Source organism: Eretmochelys imbricata, chromosome 2 (genome assembly GCF_965152235.1).
Source record: "Eretmochelys imbricata isolate rEreImb1 chromosome 2, rEreImb1.hap1, whole genome shotgun sequence".
Lineage (NCBI taxonomy): Eukaryota > Metazoa > Chordata > Testudines > Cheloniidae > Eretmochelys > Eretmochelys imbricata.
In genome coordinates, this window is record NC_135573.1 from 266,511,119 (window position 1) to 266,533,243 (window position 22,125).

Genomic DNA, 22,125 nt, shown 5'->3' on the forward strand with positions numbered 1-22,125 from the left:
TATGGCAAAAAAGGCCAATGTGATCCTTGGATGTATAAGCAGGGGAGTGGTGAGTAGGGGTAGGAAGGTGATTTTACCACTCTATATGGCACTGGTGAGACTGACGCTGGAATGCTGCATTCAGTTCTGAATGGTAAAAAGTTGGAGGAGTGGGTGCAGAAAACAGCCACAAAAATCATTTGAGGGCTGGAGAAAATGCCTTATAGTGAGAGACTTAAAGAGCTCAACCTGTTTAACGTATTAAGAAGACTGAGATTTGACTTGATTACAGTCCCTTCTCAGGGAGAAAATACCAGATACTAAACGGCTCTTTAATCTAGCAAAGAAAGGCAGAAGAAGCAGCAATGGCTGGAAGCTGAAGCCAGACAAATTCAATTAGAAATAAAGCACAATTTTTTAACAGTGAGGGTGATTAACCATTGGAACAAATTACAAAGAGGAGTGAGGGGTTTCCCATTCTTTGATGTCTTCAGATCAACACTGGGTGGGTGTCCTTCTGGAAGATATGGTTTTAGCCAAGTACAAGTTACCCCTTCATTGAGCAAAGTGTAAACAGGGTGAAATTTAGATGGCCTGTGATATACACAGGCTTGGAAGTATTAGATTCTTATCAGTAAATATTGATACATGTCAATTTCATCATACACATACAAACCAACAAAAAAAATATTTCCATTGATAACAGAAATTTACAGATAGGCAAAATAAAAGAAATGCTGCTGGCGAACTTAGAGTTTGATTTAAGGGTATTTACTTGATCATTTTGACATGTGATGTTGACAAAAGCTTTAACTTTTTGAACTTCAACATCTAGACAAAGCCCTGGCTGGGATGATTTAGTTGGGGATTGGTCCTGCTTTGAGCAGGGGGTTGGACTAGATGACCTCCTGAGGTCCCTTCCAACCCTGATATTCTATGATCTACTGTCATTAAATAATTTCATGACTCCTCTTATTGTCTGACCACCCCATAATTTCCTGCAACTGTGAAAATTTTAACTAGACAAAAATAAAAAATGCTTTAAAAGAAAAAGTTAATATCTGTTGAAGTTACAAAAAAATAAAAATCTAATTCTGCCAAGCCTACATATACAGGAGGTCAGAATGGATCATCTAATGGTCTCTTCCGGTCTCAGACTCTGAATTTATAAAACTTAAATTTTCTGTCCCCTATGTCTCTACATCTGCCTATCACCATCTCTACACACCTATCACACTTCAAGTTCACACTTATCACAGCTCAAGCAGTCCTCACCATTTGTGGCCAAAAATGTGATAGTTTTATTTGCAACTGAAGAACTAGCCATTTTATTTAATGGAAACCTAAATGTGACAAACTGATGGGGCCAGAGAAGTGCAAGCATGGAATGTGCTGATTATTGCCTCAGTTCAAACTGTCAGGGGCACTATGAGCTGCAAGAGAGGGCTAAATTTCTGTCAGTTAATCCAAATACTAACATTTTTCAACAGAAGCTAGCAACAGTTTAGAAAGCAAGGGTGCTCGTCCTGAGCTCAAAAGGGCAATGCTTACATGTTGGCCTTTTGGGTGGGGAAGTAGCAGTGTTTCTCAGACCGGAGGCTGTTGTAACTGGAGATGCTGCAGTTGTCCTGGGCGTGGCAGGGCTGCCCTTTACAGCAGCTCGAGGTGTCGTAGCAGACAGTGGCTTTGAAAGTGAGGTCCGTTTGTCTGGGCTCTTTGCATCTGTTACCTGGTAACAAAAGGCTACACTGAAACCAATGGCCCAATTACAAACAGTACTCTCAAGATGTAGCTGCAAGAGAACTTGGAATGCACTGAAATTCCTTTTAAAAATGGCTGAAGCACAACTGTTTGGATTCTTAAATACATAAGCTAGACACTGCTAAGAAAAGTTCTGTAACAGAAAATTCTAAAACAAATGTCCTATAGTACATGAAAACCTGTGGCTGGCTATACTTAGTGAAGGACACATGAGACAGGGAGGTTGGTGCACCCTAAAATTCATTATTCACTATCTGGGAAGCTCCATTAGATTCCTCAGCTGACAGGAGTAGTCCATTTGTAGACTTACACAAAGTATTTATTTTGAGCTCCACTGTTCTTTTTTAAGTCATTAGTTCCCTAGCATCATGGCACTCACTAACCTCTGGAATAGGAAGCTATTTAATTACAGGCCAAAATGCTTTCCAGGCTAAAAAGGCATTTGGCAGATCATCTGGAACACAATAGAAGGATCAATTTATGAACAATTGACCCATCAGGAAAATGGAGAGTGGTTCATTCCTTCCTGGAAAACTAAGCAGATGGGACGATTTGACTGCAACATCAACAGAAATTGGAAATAATTTATAAGTGGTTATTTGGGGGGGAGAGGGGGAAGCAGGGGAGTTATACAATATTTGGTCACAACTCAGAATTTCTGCGATATTATGGTTTACCTAAAATCAATTTTAAAAAGCGTTAAACATTTGTGATTAGTGATAAATTTAGAAAAGTAACGATGGAAGGAGGAAGTGAAAGTGGGATTACCTACCCAAAAAAATCAGTATTTCCATCAAAATATACATTGGCTTTGTTCAGACAGAGACACAGACACATATATTTGCCCTTTTGTAACCACCTGTATAGGGGACACTAAACACAATCCTTTAGATCTGCATTTGACAGTTAAGCCCTTAACAAACACACTGATGAATGTGAAGATTTACAGCTGAAGTTTATTTCAACATTCCTCTGCAGTTTCTGTACTACTGCATGAGAATATACACATGAAGTTGTTATACACAAAAATGCCTTGCTTCAAACTGGATGTAAATGTAAGCACCTAGATGTAATAGGTGAGTAAATTTAAACATCTAGAGATGATGCAGTGAGAGGTAAAGTAAACGGTTTTATTTTCCAAGCTGAGTGAGGAGCAGAAAGTCCATTAGATTTTCAAATTGCTCCAGTTTAATAATCTCTGATGCAATTACAAACAAGAACTTTAAAAAAAATATTTGTATTTTGTCAGTGTCCCCTTAAAAGTCTGGTGTTCTACAAATACCAAATACACATGCACAACCTACTTACAGGTCACAATCAGCATGGGGCACATTGAAGACAGGCTTTCAGTTCTCTAAATTGAGTGCTTATATCCTTCTTTTGCTCTAGGATATGATGCTTTAGAGTTTACAGGCGCTTGAACGACCATTTACTGTGAGCATTTACTGAGCAGATCAATGAATAAGTCATATCTAATGGCATCCATCACCACGGTATCTGGGCACTATTGAAGTTACATAAAGTGACACTGAATTGGAAGGATTGCACTCAATCTGCAAACACCATTAGCGTATGTATGTGTGGGGTGGGGAGGTTATTCCTGCTGCTTATCTCAAGGGGAGTGTTGGTAGGCCATTCTTCAGGGTGTTTATTTGGGAAGACATTGGAGAAGATTTCACAGAGCTATTTAGGAGTAGAAGCATCTCTATTCGGTCACCTAGTCTATACCCCTGCTTTGTGTCACAATTACCTAAAATGGGTGATTAATCTGTATCTTGAAGACATCCAGCGATGGTAGATTTCTACAACCTGTTTCGGCAGCTTCTTCCAGTCCCTTATTCATATTTAAGATGACTTTTCCCGACCATAGCTTAACCACAGTTGTTATTGTAATAGTCTCTGCTTTGCCTTGTTAGACTGTAGCTATCCAGTACTCTTAACCTTTCCCCCTCCCACATCCCAGTGGTCTTATTTACCTACTGGTTTCCCAGTTTTCTTGTTGACTTATTTGGTCTAGCTCTTTTTATAGAATGTGGAGTTGAACATTAAGTTCCCAATTCAATCACATTAATTCAGCAGTTCTCTGAAGTGTATAATGCAGACCAAAGAAGGTTACAGGCTTTTGTTTTAAATGTAAAAAAGTAAAGAATTTTCTTGAGCACCTTTTAGTAGTTCATAAAAATTTCAACGCTCTCCTGCTCTTCCTACCCCTCAGTGCCAAAATACATATCCTCCTCAGATCCATGGAGGCAGAATCTTGTAACCATGCAGATCTGATAGCAAGCTCAGGCTTTAATCTTATTATTCCATTGTTGTCTCTAGAACTATACTACCATTGATTTCTATCGACTGTTGCTAGTTAGATAAAACAGTTACCTGGATTTTGGTCTACAAGCCTTGGAGCTTCAATGTGCAAGTGAAATATTCTCTCTTACCTTTGGTTTAGTGTCTTTAGGAGTTAAAGTGGAGGGACGTGTAGTGCTGGTGGCTGGGCGTTTGGGAGTAGTGGCCGAAGTAGGACCTGCAGTAGGGCTGGTGGGTTTTTTGTTTTGGCCAGGTGTGGCAGAAGCTGGCCGCCTGGGGCTTGTAGTGGACAGTGGCTTGGTTTTCGTTGCTGCAGGTTTTGCTGATGGTGTGGATGCTGAAGGCTTTACATTTTTCAAAAAGCAACATCCAATGTAAACACAAACAGACAAAAAGAAAAAAACAGCGCATTGTAAACAAAAATGTTAAGCAGCAAGGAACATAAAATGCTATTTAGAGGAAACAAAAACATTAAACATCCTGTCTTCTGAGCGTAACAAAAGAAAGGCTGAGAGCTGGCATATAACATTGACCGGAAGTAATGTATTACCGGTTTTACAGATGGGGAACAGCAACACTGGGACCAGGATTTTGCCCTCTGAAGTCAATAAGAGTTTTGCTATTAAATTTGATGGGACCAGAATTTGGCCCAGAGACAATCAAGGCCCCAAAGGGAGTCAGTGGTGGAGCTACAATTAATGTTTGGAGTTCCTGACATTTAGTCCTATGCTCAATGAACGGGACATTTCTGTCTAATTATACATATATAATGCAGTGCAAGATCTAAATCCTAATCTAATCTAAACCAATGACCAAATTCCCAGTCCCTTCAATGTGACCTGGATTCAGCCTTAGGTATCAACTCTTAATAAAAACTGGAGCTTAGTTGTTTGAAGCCTATTCCTTTGGATTTGTCAGGTGACAATGTGAATGAGAGTAAAACCATGGCAGTCATGGATATAGAGATTACTGTTTGGGTTCAAAACTTCAGTAAGAGTTCTGGTTCAGACTCTGCTGAGTGCTACCATCTCTTTGAGGTAGAGACCAACTGTCTGTACAATGCCAAGCAGACTAGGGCCCCAGGTCCTGATGGGGACCCCTGTAGCTACTGAAATACAAATACATTAATAATAATGAAACTATCAAGTGGATCAAAATATTAATATTCTTGAAATGTCATTATGAAAATTTATTGTTCTCCCCACCATGGACATTGCCCAATGAATTATTTTACATTTAAGTTGAGCATAAATTTGTTGGGTTAAATCCAGTTTCAATTAGATTTACTGAAAGCCAATTTGTTTGTAACTTTACAATTGAATTACATTGTTTGGTGTTCAAATGAAATACTTCCCAGAAGCCACTAGCTCAGAAAACAGAAGTGTATCATCACAGCTTAAGAAGCAGGGAGTAAAGCAGGCAGGGGAAACCAAACCCACAGAGCTGGGTATAAAGAAGCCATGACATAACGGCACACCTACCTTGGTCTTCTTCTCAGGGCTTGGAGGAAGCTCTTTGTTTGGAGGTGCCGTGATGTCATTTCCCGTCACAAGCTCCACCGGTTTTATCTCTTCTGGTTTTGCTGACCAAAAAAAGAAGACACCTATATATATATTTAAACTTCCTATAAATTCATTTATTTTAAAAATGGCACTATAACTGCATTGAAAGACAAATACTGCACAAAGAGCAGCTAAGGTTATATGACGGCTGCTTCTAGAAAGGCTCTTGGGAGATGGAATGCCTTTCATGAGCCTTTCCAGAGATCATGAACTTCCCAAATGGTTTAACTAGAGAAACTAACAGCTGACCCAATGAGCCATTATTAACACCTGTAGAAAAACTCTTTAAGGTCTATAGGAAAACTCATTGTTTAATAAGTTGTACCTAAAAATTGTTAGGTATATAGGTTGCTTATTTACTTGGACCAATTTCAGCCCAGAGTATAAAGCCCCAAAATATAAAACTCCTTTTATGCTGTCCCTGTTTTATATCCACACTGGTGATACTTTTCTCTGACTTTAGTTCCTCTTATGTCACACTATATGGCAGTTCCTCACATCCAAATTTTACACTCTGAATCAGGGAGATTCCCAGCAGCCAAAGTTATTTGACTGTTATAGCAGTAGAAGTTAAAAAGGTAGAGATGTGGCAATTATGTTTAGACATAAAATAAATAGTACAGAAATGTATTAGTACAGAAGTTGTTAGATGTATCATGCTTCGGCATTGAATGTTTCAAAGCACAAAAAGCTTTAATTTATGGGTTACATAGTCACGGGATGCCAGGATTTTGACCACAATTTCTAATTTTCTTCACGGTTCTTCTTCCAAGAAAAGATGTCATTAAATTCCCAGGCATCAAAATTATATTTACTGACTCTCACAAAGAAGTAGGGCTATAGCTATATTAAATGTGTCCCTGTCCACTTCCAAAAAATGTATCTGAAAACACTGTCCAAACACCAGTGAAAGACAAATCCCCTCCCGCCCCCCCCAGCAAAACCCTTTAAATAGCAACCTAATGATATTTTTCTTCCCAAATCTTTTAATTTGGCACAAAATAGAAAAGCACTTGAAGATCTAAAGTGGAGCAACCAAAACAGAAAATTGCAATTTGCACCCTGCGATACATTAAAAAAAGTAACGTCTGCTTCACCGTCACCAGTTTTACAATATCAGAACTGTAAGCAGAGTCTGCTACACTATGAAGTGATTTACTGTTGCACTTTCTGTGGTATCTGAACTCTGAACCATGTGGCCCACAAAACCCTTCACAAGTTTACTCAGTTTCCCTTGTCATCTGGAGAGTAAGATGCAGAGACACATTTGTATTTCTAAACATAAGAACATAAGGTATTTCTAAAAAAGAATATCAATTATGCAACAGATTGTCATGTTTTACTACCATGGTAAGAGTCTACTGGAACAGATGTGTGATGAGTTGAACAACTAAAAGATCCCTTCCCAAGGTCTTCCAAGAATTGCGGTGTACATTTCATATTTTCTGGCTTGTCCATTTCACAGAGGCAAAGCCTTAAACACACACTCGCAGAGCTGGTTTTGCTCATCCAAAGCATGTTTAGTTTCTTACCTGCTTTTGTCTAGTTGGTGTTGCTCTATAATACTTAATGTTTTCTTCCCCCTATACTAATTACAGGGGGCTTTTTTCTTGCATTATATTCAGCTTTTCTCCTTTTCCCAAGCCCCAAACTACATTAAAAGTTACAGAGCTGCAGTTTCTTTTCTAAACACAAAAATCTTTCCATAGAAAAACTAGCACTGAAACTGATGGGGGTATTTCTTATTGTACATCTGAGGCCAGAATCACTGACCAGCTCACGTTCTAATAGTCTGAGCGCCCAATTATTTTTGGTAACTAATCTAAATTGGCCCATACACACAAGTAACTTCTACTGAAGTTCAATAAACCATTATATTTTTCCCCTTAGTTTGTCAACCTTAACTGTAGCAGCAAAATAGGAAATAATCATTGTCAGCAATTCTGGGATTTGAACAGCAAATTTCCTGAAGATTACTTTAGATAAGCTATTACCAGCAGGACAGTGGGGTGGGAGGAGGTATTGTTTCATATTCTCTGTGTATATATAAAGTCTGCTGCAGTTTCCACGGTATGCATCTGATGAAGTGAGCTGTAGCTCACGAAAGCTCATGCTCAAATAAATTGGTTAGTCTCTAAGGTGCCACAAGTACTCCTTTTCTTTTTGTCCATTAGTTGTTTGAGGCTAAGTCTCTACAGGTATTTATTCTGCCTTGAAACTTGGATCTGGAGAGAGTTTTATTTATGAGTTCAAATTTGTACAAAATTATAATGGTCTTACATAAAAACACGCATCTTTATCTTGCCTATTGGCTTCTGTGGTACCGCAGATGCCAAGATGACCCTCCACCCATTAGCAATTGCCTTCAGGTAATATCAGCTGCTTTTTTCAGCTAATTCAGCAGCAACATCAAACCTTTTGTTTGATGATAATGTTTGAACATTCCATGTATATAACGTGAAGCTGTTTACTGAGGCACAGGCTGCGTCACCCAGTTGAATCTTATTCAGATGTATTCCTGATTAGCTTCTTTCTGCCTTTGGAGTACAAAAGTAATGCAATGAAATCCCCTTTCTTTTGCAGACAGCAGCATAATCCATACCTATGGAAGTAAGCATTGGACACTGTAAATGAATCTCACTCCAACCAAGGCATAATCAGAATGAAAATTCTGAGACAATGGTGTTAAGGTTCTAAAAGCTTAACAATAACTTAAGGGAAAGAAAATCCTAACAGAACACTGAAGTTTAAAAAAATCATGCCACCTACGAAAGCCTGGATATTTTAAGATGATGGAGCTACATTGGGAGATGTCACTATTACTTTATGAATTAGAAGATGATTTGTGTAGATCATCATTAGTTACCTTCTTATATATGCCAGGCTGGTGAGGTACAGCAGCAATTTCGACCACAAAGGGCCAACCAAGAAAACACCATTTGTGCAGGTGTCTCCTTTCCCATTATAAACTTGATGGGGAAGGGGGAGTTTGGCAGGGCCTCAAGGGACATTAGACGGGCATTTTTGTTGTACATTCTTTTTCTTTCATTTAATTAACCACCAAACACGCTCATCAGTACATTTGCCTTCGTTCATCATTTAATTACTAGGCTGCTCTCTTTTCAAACATGGAGGACAGCACTGCCTGGAAAGAACTGCTAGTTACAGGGAACATTAGGAAAAGCTGCCAAATCTTAATCAAATTTGTTCATTAGTCTGTAAGAATCATTGAGGAGACCTTTCAGTTTGCTAGCTCCTCCAGTCATAGCAGTTAACCTACCAAAAGGTATTTCAAGGACATTTTTGTTCAAAGCTACAATGAAGTCTATTGCTACACTCTTCTGAGTAGAATTCTTTCTTTGTCTACTCCAGCTCTTGCTTCTCACTGAGTTTGCTGATGGTGAAACTACTCAGCTCAGCTGATCCAGCAAAAAGAAGCCAATTAATCCCTTTGGGGAAAAGTGAGAAGGGGATTTGAAGGAGAAAGAAAAAGGACATTCCACATAATGACCTGGCACTGAGAAAATGACTTGTATAATGCTGGGATCAATTGTACTGGCCATATTGTTACTCCATGTAATCACAGCAATGGGAATAGCTAGTAGGATACTGGTTTCAGAGTGGTAGCCGTGTTAGTCTGTATCAGCAAAAAGAATGAGGAGTATTTGTGGCACCTTAGAGACTAACAAATTTATTTGGGCATATGCTTTCATGGGCTAGAACCCAATTCATCAGATGCATGGAGTGGAAAATACAGTAGGAAGATATATACAGACACAGAGAACATGAAAAAATGGGTGTTGCCATACCAATTGTAACAAGACCAATTCATTAAGGTGGGCTATTATCAGCAGGAGAAAAAAACCTTTTGTAGTGAATCAGGATAGCCCATTTCAAACAGTTGACAAGAAGGTGTCAGTAACGGGGGGGGGGGGTGAATTAGCATGGGGAAATAGTTTTACTTTGTGTAATGACCCATCCACTCCCAGTCTTTATTCAAGCCTAATTTAACGGTGTCCAGTTTGCAAATTAATTCAAATTCTGCAGTTTCTCGTTGGAGTCTGTTTTTGAAGTTTTTTTGTTGGAGAATTGCCACTTTTAGGTCTGAAATTGAGTGACCAAGGAGGTTGAAGTGTTCTCTGACTGGTTTTTGAATGTTATAATTCTTGACATCTGATTTGTGTCCATTTATATTCTTTTGTGTAGAGATTGTCCAGTTTGGCCAATGTACATTGCAGAACAATGCCCCTCTGCATCTCTAACACCGCATCTCTAACTCAAATGCTGTCTTTACACAAGCCTCAAACATAAATCAAACCCAAAGGAAAGTGGCAGAAGTCTGTGGGTAGATCTACAGGTTCCAACCCTGCTGGCAAACAAGGTGGGTGCGTGGCAGGGTTCTGCTGCAAACACACCTAATCAACCCCTGCCACGCCAGCCCCAATCAAGGGGGATAGATTGGGGCTGGCTGAAAAGCCTTACGTCTGCCTGGCGATTGGCAATACCTGCCAGCCTGAGAGGCCAGGAGCTACAAAGGCTGGGAAGGAGCCAGAAGGAGCTGGGGCAGGCAGAGAGAGGGGTCCGTCACAGAGCGAGGTGGAAGGCCTCTATCTGGTTACTGACCCAGCCTGCAGTAGGCAAGAAACCTGTAAGGATTGTATATAGTTGGACACTAGTGGTGGGAAAATGCTTAAAGAATAAAAGACATGGGTGTTGCACAGAGCTGAAGTCTCCCTGGACTTATTCGGGAGGGCAATGAGTCCCAGAAAAAAAGGGGCTGGCCATGCACCCCGTGACATGTGGAGGCTTGTCCAAGATCCTTTTGTGCCAGAGCTACAGTTTGGTGACCCAGAGATGGAGGGAACCCTGCAGTGGCAGACTCAGCAGCAGGAGGAGATGCAGAAGACGCTGCAGGCCTTCCAGCAATCCCACCAGATGGAGAGACAGGCTCTACTCGCCTGGCAGGCTGAGCAGCAGAAGACTGTGCAGGACTTTATTAAGGAGCAGGCGGGGGTGCGGCAACAACTCCTGCAGAAACTGATGAGTTCCTCGTGGGGAGATGGCACCCCCACTACGGGGTTGGGCCTTTGTAAAATGGACCCCGCCGACAACCCCGAAGCCGCCATCTGCAACTTTGAGCAAGTGGCCGTGGGCACTGGATGGGACAGGGCAACCTGGGCCCTACGGCTATCCCCATATCTCGCTGGGGAGGCACAGGCTGCATATATGGCCCTGACTGATTCACAAACCAGGTAGTATGACACCATGAAGGCGACCGTCCTAGACCAGGTGGGGCTTTTGTCCGAGAAGTATCAACAGAAATTTCGGTCGGCCAGGTGGACTGGAGGCATGGGGCCCCGGGCCTTCACCCAGAAATTGACAGACTGGACCACACCGTGGTTGCGGCCCAACACCCAAACGGTGGAGCAGATCACGGACCAGGTGATACTGGAACAGTTTGCGCAGAGCCTCCCAGAGAGCATGCAAGCCTGGGTCCGGCTACACCAGCCGGACACTGTAGAGGCCGCAGTCAAGCTGACAGAGGAGTATGCAGAAGCGGACTTCTCTCCAAGGGCGAATCAGATACCTTGGGACGCAGGGGGAGGGAAGAAACCCACAGAACCCTCCCCTTGGGAAGAGCATGGAGAGACGGAGAGAAGAGACAAAGGGTGCCCGCCCCTAGTCGCCCAGGACAGCTTGTATGCTGGTGTTGTGGGCAGCTGGGACATAAAAAACGTGATTGCCCGGTGATGGAATGTGGCATAGCCGAGTTCTGTGGCTGGACTGAGGTTGGGGGGTGGAAGAAGAGGCATAATTTGCCCACCATTCCCATGCAGGTGGGGAGAAAGCCCAGAGGGGACTGGAAGACACGATCTCCGCCCACTTGCTCGTTCAGCCGAGGAGATAAAGCCACATTAGCTTATTCCCAGAGAGAGGATGACACTCAAATTCATCCATGTGAATAATGAGTATTGTCCCATGGCCCAGGTGCCCCTAGAGGTTTGGGGCAAGTTCTCCTGGAAACGGGTGAGGGTATTAGAGGGGTTATCTTACCTCATAGTCCTGGCGACGGACTGGGAACCCGTCCCTAAAGGGAAGGAAGACATGGGGAGGAGACCCACTGGGAGAAAGAGGGGAAGTAACCCAAAGCAAGGGGGGGACCCCAGGAAGGGGGAGGGCCCACGGCCCCAGGGAGAAGGGGATCTAGACCCTAGACAAAATAGTCAGAAAAGAGACCGCACAAGAGTAGAAGGGGGACCAAAAGGAGCACCCTGAATTAGAATCCTCAGGGGAGAGGACCCCAGGGGCAGAGGGGGAGGGGCCTAAGGAAGGCCTGAAGGTGGGACCCCCACCCGGGGAGGTCCGAACTTCGCTGGGTCGGGAACCAGAACTTGAGGCACTCGGCAGCCTGGGCGAGGTCTGCCCCAGCCCTGGCTAGGTCTGTCCCAGCCCTGGTCCCCCGTCAGAAAGGAAAAGGGAACAGCCAGGACGACGCACCTGAGGCTGTGACTGGTGTTAGGACCTCTGGGTCACCGCAGACTTGTGGGACAGCCCATCCTCTTCCCAGTGTGCCTTTTGTGGGTGAGGGATTGGTGAACCCCTCAAGGATGGGCCCGGGGACCCCCCAGGTGGACATGAGGGGCTCCCCCGGAATAACCTCCCAGGCAGAGGGAGGCGGGGCCGACCAAAGCCAAGCCTGGAAGCGGCTTAAGTGGGGAGGTGTGTGGCAGGATGCTGGTGCAGACACACCTAATCAGCCACTGTCACGCCAGCCCCAGTCAAGGGGGATAGATTCATAGAATTATATAATATCAGGGTTGGAAGGGACCTCAGGAGGTCATCTAGTCCAACCCCCTGCTCAAAGCAGGACCAATCCCAACTAGATCATCCCAGCCAGGGCTTTGTCAAGCCTGACCTTAAAAACTTCCAAGGAAGAAGATTCCACCACCGCCCTAGGTAACACATTCCAGAGTTTCACCACCCTCCTAGTGAAAAACTTTTTCACAATATCCAACCTAAACCTCCCCCACTGCAACTTGAGACCATTACTCCTTGTTCTGTCATCTGCTACAACTGAGAACCATCTAAATCCATCCTCTTTGGAACCCCCTTTCAGGTAGTTGAAAGCAGCTATCAAATACCCCTTCATTCTTCTCTTCCACAGACTAAACAATCCCAGTTCCCTCAGCCTCTCCTCATAAGTCATGTGCTCCAGCCCCCTAATCATTTTTGTTGCCCTCCGCTGGACGCTTTCCAATTTTTTCACATCCTTCTCGTAGTGTGGGGCCCAAAACTGGACACAGTGCTCCAGATAAGGCCAGATTGGAGCTGGCTGAAAAGCCTGGCGATTGGCAACACCTGCCAGCCTGAGAGGCCAGGAGCTACAAAGGCTGGGAAAGAGCCACAAGGAGCTGGGGCAGCCAGAGAGAGGGGTCAGTCACAGAGGGAGGTGGAAGGCCTCTAGCTGGTTACTGACCCAGCCTGCACTAGGCGAGACACCTGTAAGGATTGTATGTAGTTGGATACTGGTGGTAGATAAACACGTAAAGAATAAAGGACACGGGTGTTGCACAGAGCTGAAGTCTCCCTGGACTTATTTGGGAGGACAACTGCGCCCAGAAGAAGAGGTGCCAGCCATGCACCCCGTGACAGGGTGTCAATACAATGCCACATGATGGAATTTGTTTTTTCAGTTTGCTACTTTGAAAACCCATGAATTGGTTTATGCGTACACGTGCACACACATTCACAAACTATGTTAAAAGAACATTAAAGTTGCAAAAATCACGCACTCAGAAGTTAAGAAATTCCCTAAGCTCAACACCCTGCAAATTTTTAGGGCCGAGTTTTAGGATAAAGGGCAATTAGAGCACCAGCCAATAGGACCATGGAACCATAGGCTATGACCAGTTAAAGAGATATTGAGATTTCAGTTAATGACTAGAAAGAAGTCTCCTGGTGAAAAGGGGCACTTTCTTTCCATTGATATAAAACTGGCCTCCTCTCAAGATCAGATTTCTCTAATCCATCTACACTACCAGTACCAAATCACGTCTGACCTCCATATCAGGTAAGAATGAACATTTAAGGTAGAACTAGAAACATACAGCAATTAATCTCGCTGCTCTCTACATGTCTCTCTTCATTCTGAGCCTAGCAATCCAAGGCACATAACTTCCCATTCCACAATAGTAGCAAGAACCTAGCTGCTGATTCCATACAAGGTTGACAATCTCAGCTATGGCTGATGCCTAAATAAGAGCTTTCAGTATACAGGAGGGTAACTGAATTGCTCAGCAGGGCAACATGAGGATGTCAACATGGATGATGGGGTGGACTGCTTGATAAACTGCCCTGTTCTGTTCATTCCCTCTGAAGCATCTGGCACCGGCTGCTGTCGGAAAACAGGATAGTGGGCTAGGTGGACCATTGGTCTGATCCAGTGTGGCCATTCTTATGCTCAATCAGGGAAGACGTGAGACTTATCAGTCGTGCCGATCTTTTGAGTTGGCACCACCACCATTTCCCTGAATAACCTAGTAGCAATACTGCTTTCCACTACCAAAGGTGCCATTGCAGACACATGTGCTGAACACAGAGACAAAGCGCCATTGTTTTAAAACTTAAAATTGTTCAGTCTAAATGGGATAATACATACTTCACAGAACTACTGTGGGCATTAAGTAGTCAGTGTTTGTATAGCATATTGGAAACACAAGGCAGTGAGTAAGTGCTAACTATGATGGTCACTCCACAGGATGGGGTAGTTAAATAGCTACAAATGCTTTCAAAACTAGTTTTATCCAAAAAGGAACTGGTTTAAAACAATGAATAACCTCGGCCTTTTGGCTAAGATCAAGTGTGGCTTCAACCTCCACGGCGAGAGGGTGAGCGTCCTGGCTTACGCGGATGACCTGGTCCTGACCGCAGACGACCCAGAGAACCTCCAGCGTATGCTAGATGCCACCAGTCGAGTTGCCGATTGGATGGGGCTCCGCTTCAACGCAAAGAAATGCGCATCCCTCCACATAGATGGCAGCAAAAGGGACTCCGTGCAGGGGACGGAATTCCAGATTCAGGGCGAGCCCGTCATCCCCCTGGCAGAGGGGCAGGCCTACCGACACCTTGGCACACCGACGGGTTTCCGTGTCCGCCAGACGCCCGAGGACACCATCCAAGAGATCCTACAGGATACCGCCAAGATCGACACCTCACTGCTAGCACCGTGGCAAAAGATAAACGCCCTGAACACCTTCCTGATCCCCCGCATCTCGTTCGTCCTGAGGGGTTCCGCCGTGGCAAAGGTACCCCTCAACAAGGCGGACAAGGTCATCCGGCAGCTGGTGAAGAAGTGGCTGTTCCTTCCCCAGAGAGCCAGCAACGAGCTGGTCTATATCACCCACAGGCATGGCGGTGCCAATGTCCCCCGCATGGGTGACCTGTGTGACATCGCAGTGATCACCCACGCCTTCCGCCTGCTGACGTGCCCCGACGCCACGGTAAGGAGCATCGCAGCGAAAGCCCTCCACGACGCAACGCAAAAGCGGATCGGTAGAGCCCCCTCCAGCCAAGACATCGCCAGCTTCCTGAGCGGTTCCCTGGACGGCGAATTCGGCCGAGATGGGGGCGACATCGCTTCGCTGTGGTCCCGCGCCCGCAACGCCACGCGCCGCCTGGGGAAGCGCATCGGCTGCTGCTGGGAGTGGTGTGAGGAGCGTCAGGAGCTGGGTGTCCTGGTGCCACAGATCAGGTCCGAGGGCAACACCATCGTCACCCCGAGCGCCAGGGGCCTGCTGGAAAGGACCCTGAAGGCAGCCACCCACTCGCTGTACGTAGAAGCCCTGAAACGCAAGCCGGACCAGGGAAAAGCCTTCGAACTGACCAGCAAGTGGGACGCCAGCAACCACTTCCTCGCCGGGGGCGGCTTCACCCGCTTCGCCGACTGGCGGTTCATCCACCGCGCCCGGCTCAACTGTGTCCCGCTCAACGGAGCCGTCCGCCACGGGAACCGAGACAAGCGTTGCAGGAAGTGCGGCTACTCCAACGAGACCTTGCCCCACGTCCTGTGCAGCTGCAAGCCCCACTCCAGAGCCTGGCAACTGCGCCACAACGCCATCCAGAACCGCCTGGTGAAAGCCATCTCACCCAGCCTGGGGGAGGTCGCTGTGAACTGCGCCATCCCCGGTACCGACAGCCCGCTACGACCCGACGTGGTTGTCACCAACGAAACCCAGAAAAAGATCATCCTAGTTGACATTACGGTCCCTTTCGAGAACAGGACCCCGGCCTTCCGAGAAGCTCGAGCTCGGAAACTGGAAAAATACGCCCCTCTGGCCGACACCCTGAGAACAAAGGGCTACGAGGTGCAGCTGGACGCCCTGGTGGTCGGAGCCCTGGGCGCCTGGGACCCCTGCAACGAGCGTGTGCTGCGGACCTGCGGGATCGGTAGACGCTACGCACGGCTCATGCGACGCCTCATGGTCTCGGACACCATCCGATGGTCCAGGGACATCTACATCGAGCACATCTCCGGCCACCGACAGTACCAGGAGGAGTGAGCCGGTACGACACTGTGCACACACTGTGGGAAAGAGACTGAGAGGCCTTCCCCATCGGACCGTATGAACTGGAACCGTAAGCCCGCTGAACATTAAACCCCACCAAATGAGGGTAGACCCATCCCCACCCCCATATTCCCTCGCTATACCCAGCATACTGAACGTAGCTATTGTGTGAATAACTTACCCCATATCTCGATGCCTGTACTCTGACCGGTTAAACTTTCCCCCGGTCGGGGAATTTGCAGATTATTATGTGATCCTTGCTCCACCAGCTCCTAAATCGAATTTTGCACCCCTTGATAATCTGTACCTTATCCCCCGACAACCAGAATCTCCTATGCTTGAACTCTGTACCGTTCCTTATTTCAACATTATCTCAAATAAAATTATTAAATCTGGCACATAACTAAGATTGAATGGGCCATTTACTGTTCATGTAAGTGTTACTCTGTTTAAAGTCTCAAATATTTATTAGTATCTCAAAGCTACATTGGGAACTGAATGGAGAAAGATGTCTGCACTGTAAGTGATTAATTACATATCTTCTTGAAGTCTGGTAATGTGACAGAGGACATGAACTGAATGATTAAATCAAGTTTATCCTGACTCGAAGTGACACTAAGGAAACTTTCTCACACACAAATGTATTTCTAAAATCAAAAGGGAATGGAGCATCTTGCATCAGGGAAACAAGAGAGAGAAAAGGGAAATTTCCATTTCCAGCATGACCTGAAGGAAGAATGACATGGAAATATTCTTAAATCACATCTATAGATCTCAATACAGTTACTACAACTGGGTAAGCATTATCCCCCCATTTTGTTTTATAGATGCGGAAATGGAGGCACAGAGAGGTGGTGACTTGGCCTAGGACACCCGTGAGTCAGAAGCGTAGAATACAGATCTCCAAACTTCCAAGTCCCTGCTACAATCTATTTGACAAGAACCATCCTCTCACAGAAGATACAGTCTTGAGTGAAAAAGCTACGATGGACACGCACTGTGCTTGAATAGCTTTACAGTTTATGTTCTCTTCTTTTTCCTAATCATAGTTTTAAAGATAGGCATGTTATAGAAGTACACTCTCAGATGTATGTAGATGGTGTCACTGCTTTGCTGTTGTACATTTTATAGATCTAAAAAGTATTTTAGAAGATAAAGTAGTTTAAATATTGTACACCAGCTGGTACACCTAGGAAAAAACACTATCAAAGTTCATTCTAAGGCCAAGAGGGACGACACATTGAAAAATACATCTGCATCTTAAAAGTCTCAAAGCAGGAAATTGTATTTACAGCTACAATTCTTAAGCATCTGGGGATGTCTGGCTGAATTAAAATAGTGAGCACAAGCTAGGAAAGTGGAGTGGAGATGGAAGGTAGGAATGATTATACATACGCAGCATGTTTGAAAAAAAGGTCTCTGGTAAGATGAGGTCTTATTTCCCAAATAGTTTTCTTTAAAGCTTCATGAATTCTTAGTGTCTTAAAAAATATTTGGGAGTAGCAGTTCATTAATACTTAAATCCCTGTCCTCCTACCCATCTCCTGGGAGACACTCACTTCAGTTTTACACAAAGGATTTATTTCACCTGTCTGGCACCTATTGCCCGATTATGTTTGGGTCATTAACGTGCCTCAAAATGGAGGCATAGCCATATTCAAATGCGCTTGTCAATGAGGTTATGCACTCAACTCCGTATGCTTCCCAGCAAGGGACATTCAGCAGGCTAAACTGAACTGAAACATCTTTCACTGAAATAGCTCCATAATTCTCAAAATGGATTTTCTGTTGATTGCTCTAATCCTTAAAAGCAGTAGATTAAGCAATAAGGGAATGATCATCCTTACTCTTCTTCTTAAACTAAAATACAACCAAACAGCCTTTGAAACAAAATGCAGATGCTTTAAACAATGTTTTTAACCAGAAATGTTGCATCAAGACACACTAGATTAAATTTGTCCCTCTCTCCCCCACAAAAAGCTGCTGCACCAGCACAGCAAAAAACAACACTACTTAAACCTTTTCTTTGTCTAAGACTCTTAAGACAAGTTTATCTACAAATATAACAGCTCAATTTAAGCAGAGGTACAAACCTCAACCCTCCCCTTTCCAAAAAAAGGCTAAAGAAAGTTTAAGTCTCTCTGACCCAAATACAGAATCACTAAGCATTTTATCTGGCAGAGAATGTAACTCAATCAGCCTGTATGCGTTCACTTAACATCAAGTATTGAGAATATCCGATTTATACCTCTCTGCCTGAATTCTGTGCATTTAGGCTCATTTATTGAAGCTCTATACTTCACTCAAGCAAGAAAAAACAAGAAGAACTGGAGGGGCGGGGGGAAACTTTGCTTAGTGTCCATTAGCAACTATGAAATCCAACTATCATGAGCACTGGAGAAAAATACATATTATTCTCCAAACTCAGCCTTATGCTCGCATGCCCAATAAGATAAACTTTTATATTTAGAGATAAATAACAAATGTACTCTACTGAATCACACCATTTTGCACTTGAAATTTGACACTGGGGTATGAACAGGACTGGCTAAACCACTGATGTATCTTGCTTATCAATTCTTCCTTCCTTCTAATGATAATGAAACTCAAAGTTACACAACTTTATGAACTGTTAAATGGCCAGCAATTAGATGAGAGGGTCATATGACTGACTATATCTAGTGACTCCCCCTTCCCAAGACAACATCTAAGCACCTCCCAATTACATAAAAAACAAACCACCACCACGAGAAAACTTGACAGAGGGTCTCAACTCATAGGGCACTAGGAGATAGGATAAGTGATCTAAGTGAATATAAATGTATGGACCAATATGAGAGACAGACTAAAAGTTGAAGAAAAGTCTCAATTATTCAAAATGGCAGTGATACTAGTGTCAGTTATGCCATTGGCTAAAGTGAGTCATATACTTACTACTTCAGGAATTATAGTCCACTATGTTATTTTCAGTATGTGAGGGAAGAGAGTATAATCACAGTTCCTCTGAGGTTGAAAGAGTAATCAATCTTATCTCTATATCTGTTTACATAGTGCCTAGTATACCGTTGGCTCTCTTGTTGTGGTGAAGGGGCTTGCGTGTTCCAATGAACCTCAGAGCTAAGTTGTCGGGAGCGTCAAGTTCCTGGTAGGGGTCTCCCAAAGCAAACAGGTCTGAGGGGAGGTCCCAGACAAAGCATAGTCCCCCAAGTCCTCAATGGTGAATCAGGTGGAAGAGGGTCCTTGGATCTCAATGGCTGTGAAAGCAGATGAAGGCTGCACCAAGTGGAGATCTCCAGTTATCCCAGAGACTTTCCCTGCCACTGGGCCCCAGACCTCCAACTTGTCATGATCGTGTTGTCACTGTAGACGCACCAGCTTCCTCACATTAAAAGAAATCACATGCAGGCTTCTACCATGGGAAATAACATCTTTCCAACCTTCTAAGCCCTGCGGCGACCAACTAGTGGTGACAGGGACAGGACTGGTGAATTTGGCAGTCCATAGCCACAAATCTGCACGTAGGCAGTGGTAGTTAGATGGTCTTCTGGTACCTAGACTTAGATAGGGGTGCAATTCAGCAGCTACTATCGCGACTAAGCAGTCCTCTTTAGGATCCCCTCTACTCACCTCGCATGAGGAGACGGCAAAAAAGGTGCCCTAAACCTAGGCTGTCTCATACACTCCTTACTGGATTACTGCATCCAGTGGGATCACTCTGCCTGTGGCTGAAGCTACAAAAAGACAGTGACTTTTGCTACATGGAATGTTCGCTCCCTTATGGATAACAAAGATAATGTACGGCCAGAAAGATAATGTACGTCACCAGGAAACTTGTGAGACAGAACATCGACATCGCTGCCCACAGTGAGACAAAGTGCCCAGATGAAGGTCAACTGAGAGAAGAAGGTGAAGGCTACACCTTTTTCTGGAAAGGAAAATCTGCAGAGGACAGGCGCATTCATGGTATTGGTTTTGCAATTAGGAATAAATTTGTCAATCAGCTTACAGAATTTCCTGTAGGAATCAATAAATGTCTTATGACTCTTCGTCTTGAGCTGTGCTGTCATCAGTGCGTATGCCCCAACGCTTGATTCTATTGAGGGTATCAAGGAACAATTCTATACAGATCGTGATAGAGTCTTGACCAACATTCCCAAGGAGGACAAGATCATTCTCCTTGGAAATTTTAACACTAGAGTCAGGTGGGAGTCAGATCTCTGGAATGGCACTATTGGAAAAGAAGGAGCAGGAAAGCCTAACTTCAACGGCATCCTCCTCCTAAGCAAATGCATACAACATGGCCTGGCCATCACAAACACCCTCTTTAGACAAAGTGAGAAGTATAAGACCACCTGGAGACACCACCACCGATACCTCCAGAAGATCCTTCGTGTCAAGTGGCAAGATCGCCGCACTATGCCAGCATCCTCGCTGAAGCCAGTGTCACCATCATTGAACCAATGATCCTCATGCAACAGCTTCGCTGGGCTGGACATTGCGTGCGGATGCCAAACTCTCGCCTCCCAAAACAAGTCCTCTACTCTCAGATCACCCATGATCAGAGATCCCATGGTGGTCAGAGGAAACACTATAAAGACACACTGAAAGCATATCTTAAGAAAACCGATGTGGACATCACAAGCTGGGAAGAGCAAGCCACCAACTGACCCCAATGGCGTCATATCCTCCATCAGCCAGTGGCCCGCTTCGAGGAGAAGCGCCTTGCCCTCTAAGCTGAAAAGAGGGAGAGGAGGAAGGAAAAAGAAATAACTTTCTCCCAGCAGCCACTGGCCTTCCACAAAATGTCTGTACCTACTGCAGGCTGATTTGTGGTTCCAGGATTGGACTCCTGAGTCATCTCAGGACCCATATGTAAATCCATGGTAGAGATCATCCTCGAACTCAAGGGATCACCAATCAATCAATCAATCACTGTTGGCACCATACAAATGATCATTCAAACATTAGGAATTACCATGCCAGATCAGGTCCATCTAGTCCAGCAGCCAGTACCAGATTCTTGCACTTCCTCTGAACTAACACCAGAGGACAATGAACAGAGATGGAATAACCTGCCCATAGCAGAAGTTTCTTCCTAAATCCCAAATCAGTTAATGGCTGGTTTATATCCTGAAGTATGAATGTTTATATGCATTACCTTTATTCTATTTAATGCAATTGTAGGTGGTTGTCATTGTCATAGTTCAGGGCAATTGCACCTGTATTCCTCCTCAGTGATCTCCCATGGGCACCCACTTTTAGCCTTCTGGCTCCCAGCCATCAGATTTCTGGGGCAGAGATCAGTGTCTCATTCCCTCCTCACTGGGGAATCTTTAAAGCTGCACAGTTCCCCGCCTACACTGTGATATCCCCTGCAATCCAGACTGCTTAAGAAGCCAGCATCTGCGCTTTGCTTTCTCTCCACAGATTCCAAAGCCAGAAAGGACCACTGTGATCATTCAGTCTGACCTCCTATATAACACAGGCCAGAGAACCTCCCCAAAATAATTCCTAGAACATACCAATTAGAAAAATATCCAACCTAGATTTCAAAATTAGCAGTCATGGAGAATCCACCACGATCTTTGGTAAACTGTTCCAATGGCTAATTACTCTCACTGTCAGAAATTTACCCTTCTTTCTGGTCTGCATTTGTCTAGCTTCAACTTCCAGTCACTGGATTGTGTTATACCTTTCTCAGCTAGACTGAAGAGCCTATTATTAACTATCTGCTCCCCATGAAGGTATTTACAGGCTTTAATCAGTCTCCCTTAATCTTCTCTTTGTTAAGCTAAACACATTGAACTCTCAGTCTATTACTATTTTCTAAGCCTTTAATCATTTTCATGGCTCTGAATCCTCTCCAATCTACCCATACCCTTCTTGAATTGTGGACACCAAAACCGGACATAGTATTCCAGCAGCAATCATACCCGTGTCAAATACAGTGGTAA

At 44.3% G+C, this 22,125-nt stretch overlaps 1 protein-coding gene across 1 annotated transcript in view; it reads right to left on the bottom strand.

Moving 5' to 3' along the window:
• The window catches only part of MAP4 (microtubule associated protein 4), a 286,817-nt gene that overhangs the window by 26,522 nt on the left and 238,170 nt on the right, over positions 1–22,125 (bottom strand). Inside the window, exons 14-16 of the mRNA XM_077808533.1 lie at positions 5,526–5,626; positions 4,176–4,388; positions 1,531–1,708 (exon numbers count right to left, since the gene is read on the bottom strand). Coding sequence (XP_077664659.1) covers positions 1,531–1,708; positions 4,176–4,388; positions 5,526–5,626 — 492 coding nt within the window. The remainder of the gene's footprint in view (positions 1–1,530; positions 1,709–4,175; positions 4,389–5,525; positions 5,627–22,125) is intronic.